The sequence below is a fragment of the Lissotriton vulgaris genome, chromosome 1_1 (genome assembly GCF_964263255.1).
Source record: "Lissotriton vulgaris chromosome 1_1, aLisVul1.2, whole genome shotgun sequence".
Lineage (NCBI taxonomy): Eukaryota > Metazoa > Chordata > Amphibia > Caudata > Salamandridae > Lissotriton > Lissotriton vulgaris.
Genome location: NC_141685.1, coordinates 1558823679 through 1558836374, shown reverse-complemented (window position 1 = coordinate 1558836374; position 12696 = coordinate 1558823679). Strand labels below are relative to the sequence as shown.

General features: G+C 42.5%; 1 protein-coding gene across 3 annotated transcripts in view; it reads left to right on the top strand.

Moving 5' to 3' along the window:
- The window catches only part of NR1H4 (nuclear receptor subfamily 1 group H member 4), a 442692-nt gene that overhangs the window by 346975 nt on the left and 83021 nt on the right, over nt 1–12696 (top strand). For all 3 annotated transcript variants that reach the window (XM_086918025.1, XM_086918023.1, XM_086918026.1), the window contains one exon: nt 4537–4636. In XM_086918025.1, the coding sequence (XP_086774151.1) occupies nt 4537–4636 (100 nt within the window). The remainder of the gene's footprint in view (nt 1–4536; nt 4637–12696) is intronic.

Sequence of the window (12696 nt, the reverse complement as noted above, 5' to 3'; positions counted from 1 at the left end):
TTTTTAGCAGCACAATTAAAAATGTGTGTGTACACCATTGGAATGCTATATGTGAATTTGTGTACACGTATTGTGTATATAAGTGAGCATATATATGTCTGTGTAAAACATGTGTACAATGATGAGTATCACATTGTATGACATGCGTGCGTTTCTGTACAAGTGTTGTATGCATTGCCAGTTTATGAGGCTTGTATTTGTTTGCGTTAAATGTGTTTGCCTTTGGACTTGGTTATTATCTTTGCCTCTCTTTACGAACTTTTCTTGTCCCCAACCTACCCCCCTTCTTCATGTCGTTTTTTCCCCTTCATGTACAATTTGCTTGCTCCCTCCACCCCATTGCTCTTGAAGAAATAGTGGCCAGTTTTTATTTCAAAATGTACTTGTTTGAGTTTGATGGCAGTGGAGCCACACGTATATGTTTCGTAAATAAGATTGAGTTGAATGTGGTAGTGTTGCATGTAGTGTGTGTTTAAAATGTGTACAGTATAGACAGCTGTGTCTCACTGTAAAGGGTGTCCACCATTTTGTTTATCAATTTAGAACCTTACCTATACATTTCTGTCATATAGGCGGAGTACAGTTCGACTTGCCACTTGTCTTTTGTTGTTCACTACTGAATCTGGTAGTCCATGCCAATGCTGAGTAGATTAAATTGTACTTTTGGTGAAGATATATTTTTGGCATTTCGCAAGCTGTCCCTACAATACAATACTTATGCAAGCTGTGCTACTTGTGCACAGACTCTATAAGTATTGATTGATGTCTTCTCTTGTCAGCAGTGCTTGTGTTGAAGGAACATTCTTCTCAACCTTCGACCACAATATTAATGGGAGCAAGAGCAGGGATGCAGCTGACTCAGATATGCAAATTAATCTGCTGCGGCATTTATGGTCGGCAAGACCCATTATTATTGCAGTCATACATTGTTTTGGATCCAGAAAGGCTGGATTTGTACTATTGGGATTTGTGAGTAGATTCAAAACTAAGCACATGAAAGTCTAGTGATGACAGTTTATGTATATAGATATGTTTATATCTCCATAAAATGCAAACTAATGAACTTACTGGGCTTCTGTGCAGACAAATTGCCATTTCCTATGTCAGTGCTCCCCCTATGCTCACATACCTTTTTGTATTGTACAGGGTAACACATCTCACCCTGTCCATTCTAACAATTATCATTCTGCACTGAACACACATCAATTATCATTCAATGATGCATTTTCACCCTGTATTGAGACACTTATCAACCTCCATTCATGCACCAATCCCTGAACAGAGAGCACTCACACCATTCACCCTGCACTCATACACTGTTCCCACACATCAAAACTTAATATGTATTTCTTAGATGAAGCCTAATGCATTTACCAATGCTTGTTTCTGTAAGAAGTGGATACCTTCACTAATTAACTACCTATAAGTGAGATCCTAGAGCACTGATATGAGTAGATGGAAAGAGCCCTGAGGCCTGCCCAGGGATCTTCCCGTGGATGTGGCATCCATAGGATGCTAGAATGTGCTAAAGGAGCACTGCATTTCCTGGCAGTTTCTCAGTATCTCTCCAACTGCTATTTGTCCAGTCTCACACACCAACCTTATAGAACATTATATTGTGCCATCGCAGGAAACTGCATGTGAGGCTCTGGGCACCAGCAGAGTGCTCCTTCATATGCACACATCCAACAAGCCAGACCCACACACGTGCAGAAAAATGATTTATCCATAAGCATTAGAGACAGTGAAACAGCATAAAAGCCAAATCTACAGTTTGATAATGTAAAGACACATGTCTGCTGATGGTCCAATCCCAATGCTTCAAGAAATTATTGCAAGCATAGAACCTCAGTAGGAAAGCTTCATGGGGTCCCATGTGGCTGGAAGATTAGCAAGTTGGGCAGGATGTTATGGGGGACTGCAGCTGCGTGGTAAAATATATGGCACTATCAATATGATTGGTAATGGAGGGCTGAGCTGATGCAATGTTTTTTTAGGTTTGAAAGTGCCACGGAACTGCTGATTCAGGCCTCACTGACACATTTACTGTGAAGTGGGTGTATTTTGCTGTCAACATAAGGTTCTTGTTAATGGACTAGCTGTTTTTGAGTAGTAGGGTCTTCTTCAGGTAAGCTTTTTGACATTGCTTTTTTTGTCTCTAGATGGCCCACTCACTTTTTGCAAATATTTTTGGCTTCCACAGTATAAAGGGCTTTAGATTTAGGGTACATGATTACTGAAAGATGGGAAGTCAAAACTTGGCTTCTAATGTGCTATTGAGTGAGTCTGGCTTGGAGCTGATGCTGTAGGTGGAATCAAGTTCTTGAAAAGGATCAGTATTGATGTTTGTTGGCTAAGAAGGGTTCAGAATGCTGATGGAGAAGCCATTGTGATCACACAAGTCAAGTAGTAGTGGAAAGTGAGAATCTGAAGCCACGTTGAGGGTATTGATTTTAGTGGCAGTTGGGTTGAAGGGGTGTTCTTTGATGTTTATAGGTTTTAGGAGAGGAAAGCTTTTTTTATGACTTTTGTGATGGAGCCATGTTTCAGGTGGCAGATGTTACTGGAGTTGTTAATGTGTTGATGGTGAGTTCTGTGATTTCTTCTACAAATGGATTACTAGTTCTAAAGAGCCTGTAAAATAGATAACAGTAGCTTGCATGCTGGTGTCTGACTTGTAGACATCTATGAAGATTGACCCTGACAATGGTGGCTAGTAAGTGCTTCTGGGAAATGGCCTTTGGTATGTGGCTGCTGGTTCATCGGCTTATTGGTAACTCATGTACAACCTTGCAGTTTACTAATACTGCCCCTGCATTGCTGGGTGTACAGCATATTCAGGTGACCAGGTTCTGCCGTACAAATGGGTAATGTTGTGCCTTAGATCACTGAAGTCACAGTCTTACCAACTGCCTGCTTGTAATAGGGTATCAGAGCCCCTCTTAGCAATATCTGGCAATGGGAGGTCTGCCTATTATATTGATGCAAAAGGAAGGGGTCCCGTGACCAAAGTTAGGTAATTGCAAAATTATACCATTTGTATTCACACAATTTAAAGAAAGGAAAAAATCTTTTTGGAAGCAAAAGAGAATTTAATTCAAGATTGCATATATCCTATTCAATGGATATCATATTCATTTTCAACATACTTTTTATCACAGTTTATATATAATATGTGTGCCCACATTCACAACAGGAAGGGGGTGACGTGAGGGAAAGTGTAGGGGTAGGATGTATGTGATCTGATTCATTGCGTGATAAGTCTTATTCAAGCTTCTAAGACAATGTACATGTGGTCCCTGAAACAGGGCCACAGTTAGTGGCTCAAAAAAGAGTCCAAATTATCAAATAATAAATATCGGCCTAACTCCGTTGTAGCCGTAAATGTCTGAATGGGGACCGGAGTTGGTCATAGGTGGTGTAGGTATACTTGTTGAGCCTGGCTTTCTGGCTTGAAAGTAAATGATGGTTGGATCCAGTACTAGATGTGTCCTGACTTCAGACCTCACAGTCTGGATTGGTAAATGTCTCCCATCCCTTAGAAGTAGACTAGTAGTAACAAACAATGTTTCAACTTTTTCTGGTCCGATTGGTGGTGTTTCTGATATAGTACTTCAACTGTGACATACAATGGTGCAGGGGCTTTCCTGATAGATCCAGGTGATCTCATTCCCAAATCCTGAGTGCGAGGACCTCCAAAATACCCTGTGTGAAAACCATTACTGTTCTTCCAGTCTACTTTACTATATATACACCAGTAAAAATGTGTCAGAAGTCTAGGTTATAGGAGCTGGGGGCAATATTTAGTTTCTGGGCCACTAGTGTAAGTACTATGGTCTTTGGCTTCTGATGTCCACTGGCTTATATATTGCAGAGGCTCAGGCTGGAGGAAAAGTAGCCCTTTCAGCATTTGACTCTCAGGAAAGTGAGGCAGAGCAACACAAAGTTGACTCAAGGATGTGCTGTAGGCAAGAAACGCAGAAATAACCAATGTAACAAATAACACAAGATATATCAATGTACAGGAAGCAGATTTTTTTTAAGGATGGTACTTTAATATACACCAAACTAAATACTGCACACAAAATATTAACTACGCATAAAACCGGCAGGTGGAAAAAACAATGGGAGCACCTGCGAAAATGCCCCGCCAACTATATTTGGTGTGTACTATAGAAAATTGATGATGGTCAAATAGCCCTCATAGTGTCCAAAAGCAGAATCTGGAGGTTTTCATGGGTCAGAATCAGTTTTCCTAAAAGAGGGATTATTTATGTAATTCCTCTCTGCCATGACACACTTCCCCTGAAAAAGAAGACGCATCTCAGACCCAGAGATATTTTGTTTAATAAGGCCCTATAAAACTTTGAATCGCTTTAACTATCTTTTGTGGTATAATTTCCAAGGGTTTTTACATTTGTTGTGTGTACACAAACTGCCTGATCCGCATTGAAGATTATCATTAATAATAAGTGGTAATGATATTTTGAGTATTACATTTACGATTCATCTTTTATTTATTTGTGTGTTTTGTAGCTCCAGGAAGATTCCAATGCTGAGGAAAACTTTTTACTTCTTACAGAAATGGCTACAAGCCACGTCCAGGTCCTGGTGGAATTCACAAAAAAATTACCAGGTATACTAACTTCACATTTCTATGGAAATATCAAGGATATTCATGTTTGCTTCATGTTGCACTTCATAGACACTTGGTGGGAGAAATGGAGAATCAAAAAATGACAGAGCTAAAGCCAGAAAACGGAGAAACCCCCCAATTTAAATAGAAACACCAATGGTCTAGAAAGATACTGAATTACAAATGGAAGCATGGAATTGTGTTTAGAATTTGCTGAGTAGTACTCTTCAGTCATTATAGCTTTATAAATAGTCTGTTTCAAGATAAACTATAATAGCCCCTGCAGGCTGCAATAGACAACAAGGAAATAGTCAAAAATAGAAACCTAATGTTGGAAAGTGAGTTATTAGTAGTGGTAAATATGCAGCTATCACTGTCAATAAGGCCACTGACATGGTCTAGGGCTAAGTATAGGTTTCAAATTCAATAAATTATTCCCATGCTCAACTTAGATAGCTTGGCTATGAGCAGGAAGGCTTAACACTGTAAAGCAATTACATACACCAGTTCAGTAAATAATTAAAACACAACACGCAATACAAATCCAACATCAATTTATAAAAATAGGAAATATTGTTATCTTTAAAATGACACCAAAATGATAGACATCCAATTAAGGGAACCGGAGATATGAATGTTTAAATATTTAGCACATGAATGGTATTTTTGATTTAATTTCTAGTAATAGTTATGTGTTCATCGGGAAAATGTGAAAATTCTCCATCACCTGGGTATATAGAAAGCATCTTTTATAAAGGCCCTGCTTATAGTTAGATGCCCCCCACCCTGGGACAACTAGGGGAGACTTTAGGGGTCCTGAATATGCAATAATAGTGTAGACTCCACAGTGCTCCTAGCACCAAAGTTGATTTTGGGAGGCACTTTACTACAATGGGGAAAGTGAAATTTCTCTGGCCCCAGGGGAAATAGAACATATTTTATAAGGGACCTTCTTATAACAACATGACCCCCACACCCCTGGGCGCCTAGGGGAGACCCTGGGTTACCTAAAATGACAACATATTGTAGTTGATCACTTTTTTAGTGCCCCTACCACCAGAGTAAAGTTTGTTCATGATCTACATTTAAAAGCAGTTCTGTAACACAAGGCTGTTTTTAAAATGACCTCAGGCTCTCAGCAGTGCACACATGCAAGTGCGGACAAAGCTGCTGGAGTCTAAACTGCCATGCTATGTTATATACAAGGAACCTATAGATAGTTTTAATACCCCTGCCTTATTAACTACTAGGTGCTTACAGAGTAGGTCATTCAAATTATAAGTATACCCTAATATATAGTGTTCCCTCATGTATGTGTATGTTTTCACTGTATTGTCAACATAGCACTAGCCCTTGGGCTGGTTTGACAGAGCCCAGGGACAGACAGAGTCAGATACCACCAGTACAAGTCAGCAACAAAATGGGGGTGCACAGGGCACACAGGATGACTTTGCAACACCTAACAATGTCAAAGATCTCACATACTGTAAAGAAGCTCTTCAATAATGTCAGTCAGATAATAACTAGAAGATACTATAATTTTATTAGGCAAAAGCAACATGAGTGAGTGAGTGATTGAGGAGGGATTTGTAGAGCGCAACTTAGCCCAAGGGCATAAAGGCGCGTACAAGATGGTACAGCTGTTTGAGGTGTAAAGATGCGCCAACTACAGGTAGGCTGCTAAGAAGAGCTAGGTCTTTAATGCTTTGCGGAAAGATGCAAGTGAAGTTTGCCCTTTAAGCTCGGCAGGAAGAGTGTTCCACAGTCTAAGAGCGAGGGCGAAAAAGGCCCTCCCTCCGTATCTGGCCTTATGAACTCGAGGGACGGACAGAAGGGTCTTATTGGCGGAGCGTAGGGCCCTTCCCGGAGCATAAAAGGACACAAGGGACCTGATATCTGAAGCTCCAGACCCATGCAGCGCACTAAAGGTGATGCATAGGACCTTGAAATTTATCCTGGCTTGAATAGCTAACCAGTGCAGATCTTTCCTAATAAGGGAGCCTGATGCGTGTCTAGGGGCATCGACAACGAACCTGGCTGCCGCATTCTGCACTATTTGTAGGCGTTGAACCAGTCTTTTATTTATGCCGAGAAACAGTGCGTTGCAGTAATCCAGCCTGGAGGAAATGAGAGCAACCGTAACCTGTTTTCGTGCTTCAATAGTAAAGTAGTGTGTAATCTTTTCAAGATTCTTAGAACACCACAGCAGGTTGAAACAGTCCTGCTAACTTGTTTGTCAAAAGATAACGTGGTGCCAGAATAACACCCAAGTTGCGGACAGATAGGGAGGGCAAGGGGCAGGCACCAAGAGCAGAAGGCCACCAGTCCATTGACCAGATCTCCTGTTTGCCACCAAAGATAAGAACTTCGTTTTTTTCCCCATTTAATTTCAGGAAGTTCTTAATCATCCAGCCCGCAACTGCTTCCATGCAATTCCTGAAGTTAAGGGCGTTCACCAATTGAGAAAGGGAGACCATAATCTGGGTGTCATCAGCATATGATAGAACTTCCAGCCCGAACGATCTTACAAGCCTGGCAAGTGGGGCCACGTAGATATTAAAAAGTGTGGGGCTCAAAGATGAGCCCTGAGGGACCCCACACTGCACAGGCTAAACGGGCGATAGGAAGTTACCCAGCTTAACCCTTTGAGTTCGCTGGTTGAGAAAGGATGTCAGGAGGCTCAGTGCTGATCCGTCCACTCCCATCTCACTAAGGCGGGTAGCCATAATGGAGGGGGACAGGGTATCAAATGCAGATGTCAGGTCGAGCAGGATCAGAAGGGTAGTCTGAACACTGTCGACCTTAGCCCGGATGTTATTGATAGCCACTGTAAGGGCAGACTCAGTGCTGTGCGCCCTCCGAAAGCCATGCTGAGAAGAATCCAGCAGGCTAGAGTTATCCAGGAAGGCACTCAGATGATGGTTGAGATGAGCCTCGAGCATTTTGGCGGGTGCAGGAAGCAGGGATATGGGGCGAAAGTTCTTCAAGATACCAGGATCTAAGGTGGCTTTCTTTAGGAGGGGCTTGACAATCGCCATTTTCCACGAAGTAGGGAAGGCCCCTTCGGAGATTGCCAGATTCATCACTTCCAAGAGTGAAGGCAGCACTACCTCCCTACACTCTTTAAGAATCTTCAGGGGACAGGGGTCCAAAGGGGACCCAGATTTAAGCTTATCCAGAAGGCTGCCCAGTTGGTCCAATGTGAGGGAGGGGAAGTTTGAAAAATTGCTACAAGGTCCGGTCCCCGGATCTTCCAGTGGGGGTGCCACCGAAGAAGAAGATGAAGCCTCTAAATCTAAATTGAGAACTTCTAAGGCTGTGTGGATGTCCACTATCTTAGAATGAAAGAAAGTGGCTATCTGATCACACAGTTCCTAGGATGCCACTATGGGATCGGGTGACTGGAGAACGGACAGGGAATCTATGATTTTGAACAAATTCATAGGGGAGCTAAGTGAGGCAGTCAGCTTGGCGAAGTGGGCCTTCTTATCCGTAAATACCGCGGTTTTGTACCCCTTAAGCAAATTTTTGTGTTTTTCTCTTTCCTTCGGATTAAGGTGAGATCTCCAAAGTCTCTCTTGTTTCCTGCAACCCTGTCTCAGAAGTCTGAGGGAGTCACAGTACCAGGGAGCCGAAGCTCACTTTCTGGCGGAGTAGCGCTGCTTGGCCGGAGTCAGAGTATCCACGGCGCTTGCAATAGTGTTATAAAGGTCAAGGGCAGCTGTGTCAGTGTCCCTCATCGCAAGGGGCCTAAGACTAGACATCAAAAGGGCAAGCGTCTCATTGTTCATTCCCCATAATTCCTTTTCATTACCCACGTACTGGGATCCAATAAGGACACGGAAGTATATTGAAGAGTAACTTCAAGTGGGATGGCCATATGATCTGACCAGGACAAGGGAAGGGGGGAACCTATTTCTATCCTCGGGTCATTGGTAAAAACCCCGTCCAAGATATGTCCAGCTAAATGGGTGGGACTTCTTACTTCTTGCAGCAGTCCACAAGGCCAGGGAGTCTAGCAGGAAAGAGGTGTCGCCAGAGGTTGAATTTTCCAAAAGGAAATTGAAGTCTCCCAAAATGGTCATATTAGGTCTGTCAATATAAGGTTCTAAAATTGTCAGTAGCTCATGGCTAAAAGTAGACCTAGGGCCCGGGGGATTATATATCAGAATACCAGAAAAGGACACAGTGGGGGAGGATCTGAGAGAAAAATACATGGCCTGGAAAGAATCCAGAGGGGAAGGGAGGGGCTCGGTACAGCATCTTGCTGAGCTTTTGTATAGTATGCCCAGACCCCCCACCTACGACCCATTCTATCCATTCTTGACAGGGCGTATCCCTTGGGAATAGCGTTTATGAGCTCAGGCCCTGTGAACTCGGAGGCCCAGGTTTCAGTAATAAAGGCCCATGAAGGTTTTCTGTCCGAAATAAAGTCCCTGAACGCAATGTTGTTCTTTACTAGGGACCGTGCATTAATAAAAAATCCAGTTTCCTTACTCAGAGAAGAGAGTTCTTGCTTCTTGGGCTTGGGCAGCTTATTAGTGGAGTCAGGGGGATTGGGGTCACTTCCTTCCTCAGTACATCGGCACTCAAGAGCATCTAATAGCCTCTCAGGGGGGACATATGATGGCAGGGTTGCCAGGGAGGTTTTAGTGCTCTTAATGCAATAATGCAAATAAGGAGTAACTTACTGAGGGAAGGATATATGGAGTACCAGACTCCCTGGCCCCTGGCGCTCCCTTGGCGCTGACGGGCGCAGACGGGCTGGAATCAGGCGCGACTCCGGCGCTAATACGGCGCATCCGCTGATCATGTCCGCTGCGCGGAGGCATGTCCGTCTCCTTATATGCTGGTGACTAGACTGCTAAAGGTGAAGTCCTCCCACCAAAGATGGCCGCTGCAAATTTCCACCGCCCGGGTCTCAGCACCTAATTCGGCTGATGCGGAATGCGGAAAGCGATTTTAAAATCTGGCGAATTTTAAGTAAAGAGCAAGGTGAGTATTAAAATACAGGATTAAGAAAACGAGTGGCACAACAGAGAAGTCACACACACAGTATTAGCAGGGCACACAGCACACCTCCCGGCTTCCGCCTAAGGAGGGAAATAAACAGCAAGATCTTGCACCTGCCCAAGAATGCTCCTTATATGCTGGCGACTAGACTGCTAAAGGTGAATGTCCTCCCACCAAAGATGGCCGCTGCAAATTTCCACCGCCCGGGTCTCAGCACCTAACTCGACAGATGCGGAATGTGGGAAAGTGATTTTAAAATCTGGTGAATTTTAAGTAAAGTGCAAGGTGAGTATTAAAATACAGGATTAAGAAAACGAGTGGCACAACAGAGAAGTCACACACACACAGTATTAGCAGGGCACACAGCACACCCCTGGCTTCCGCCTCAGGAGGAAAACAAACAGCAAGATCTTGCGCCTGCCCAAGAATGCTCCTTATATGCTGGCGACTAGACTGCTAAAGGTGAATTCTCCCATCAAAGATGGCCGCTGCAAATTTCCACCGCCCGGGTCTCAGCACCTAACTCGGCTGATGCGGAATGCGGGAAAGCGATTTTAAAATCTGGCGAATTTTAAGTAAAGTGCAAGGTGAGTATTAAAATACAGGATTAAGAAAACGAGTGGCACAACAGAGAAGTCACACACACAGTATTAGCAGGGCACACAGCACACCTCCCGGCCTCCGCCTCAGTAGGAAAACTAAGATGAACATGAGAGGATGAACATTTTCCAGTGTCATTCCTTATGCAGAAGGAGGTACTGTAAATTGTATTAAGCTATATTGATATCCGTTCTACAAAGATTCAACTCAGTGATTTCCAAATATTGCACGTTGCTTGCATTTATGTGCTGCGATTTTAATATTTCCACTCAGAGTCCTCCTTGATGGTTTTTCAATGAATGGTTGTAGGTATCCATTTTGATCTACCATGCTTACACCACAGTGGATGGAAAAACGCTTACCATGAAAAAGATGCTTTCTTTTTGTATGCATGAAATAATTAAAAGACATGCTCAGACGAAGATATCCTGGATTATTACTATTTTTTACCAAAATACCGATGACAGAATAATTTTCTCTTTAGCTTGATTCTGCTATGCTAGTGGTGTTACATTTTGGAGACATACTACCAACATTTGCTTACCATTTACATTTTATTGACACCATACTCAAACTCCTCACATACATTTTCAATATAAGACAGAACATGCAACCTCAATGTTTGTAGGACTCCTCTCATGGGGTATTCCATGTATTATGCAATTCAATTCAGTAAAACGTTATTCTGAGGAAATCTGCCATTGATAAAAGCATTACATAGTGAAAAACATAGAAATATAACAATCATAGCAAGAACAGATAGATATACAAAGAAATCAATGAACAAAAGTAAAATACATCAATAGCAGCGATATGTTTAAAATAACATGGACCTGCGTGCTTAAACAGCAAATTTTAAAAAGGACCCACAATGCAAAACAGTTTCCTCATTTTTTAGTAGCAATAAGAATTTAAAAGCGGGTCTGCATTGGCCAATATTACACAGTTCTTTTTCTTAAATTGAGTTAAAAAGAAATTGGTATAGCTTGCATAAAATGTTTAAAAAACATAAAATGAAGCCTGGATTGCCCAGATACATCCTCACAAGGACAGGGCTTGGTTTCAAGGTTATGTGCAAGTACCAAGGGGAAGCCAAGCAAATATTTCACAGTATTAGATCTAAAACCGAAAAGCAGAGAAAGTTCCCAGCAGGTGCGAGCAAACCTAATGTAGTCGGCGGTGGTACAATCTATTTCACGCAAGTAAAGATATCAAGCCACGCTAGTCTTCCCCTCCATGTCCCTTAGCCGCCTCGATTTTCGCAGTTATCAATAGCATTGGCCGCAGCCTTCTTATTTACAGCATGACATGACAGTTGGTCCATAAAAGTAGATTGCATCGTGATTTTGCTGAATTTAGCCTTCACAAAGGCAAGCCAGGTGACTGATAATCTTTTATTTAAAAGAGAGACAATCCATAATTGTCTCTCTTGATAGGACAGTCTCATAATGTCGCCAAATGGCAAGCCATAGCTAGTTCCTTGTGGAAAATACAATGTGATTCTGATATAGGGACAGATAAAAGCATTCTACAGAATATGATGTCTTCACACTGGATGTCCATACAATTAGAAATCCCCCACACCTCGGCCCCATACGTAGCACTGGACAAACATTGTGATCTATATATTTGTAGTATGGGGACAAGGAAGCATCCACCTCCCAGTTTGTGGGAGGCTACATAGTGACTCATTGGGCATGGAAAGTTTGGTAGTTCGATGCACAAAATTAGGAGACCATCATGATCCTTGAGCTGAAAAAATAGTGCTTAAGTAAAGAAAGTTGTTAATAATACTCAAGCAATGGTACTAATTGACAAGTTCAAAAGGGATCTGGACTTAGGGCCAAAGGACATAATATGAGATTGGGTCAAATTAGTCTGAAGATCAAGGGAGGAGATAAAATTGAGTAAGGCATGCACTAACTGAAGAAGTGCCCTGGGAGTTCATGACATGAGCACTGCATCATCCGCATAGAGGAGCGTGGGAAGGGGGTTACCTTTATTAATGGGTATGTCTGGAGTGGCTCATATTAAGTGAAAGTGTAAATCATTTATATTAAAGATTGATAAGGGGGGGTCAGCCTTCATCCCTGCCTCACTCCACGATGAATGGCAATGTCCCCTGACACCTCCCCCTGCATACTAATATTGATCCTGTCCCTCAAATCCATGTGCAGGTAGGCAAGGAAACAAACTAAAACTGTGTCCACGCCTCGTGCAACAAGCAGATGCCACAATTTAGCCCAATTCACATGCTGACAAGAGGTGCATGAACGCTGAATAAAGTAGGGATTGTTTTGCCACCATATATTTCCCTAGGGCTAAATTTAAATTGAGGCATTGTTGAATTGTTCCTAATTTGTGCCTAAACCCATATTGGCATTAATGTAAAACAGACTCCTCATGCACCCGAACCATAATTTCATTGTAGAAATTCGGCAGAGTAT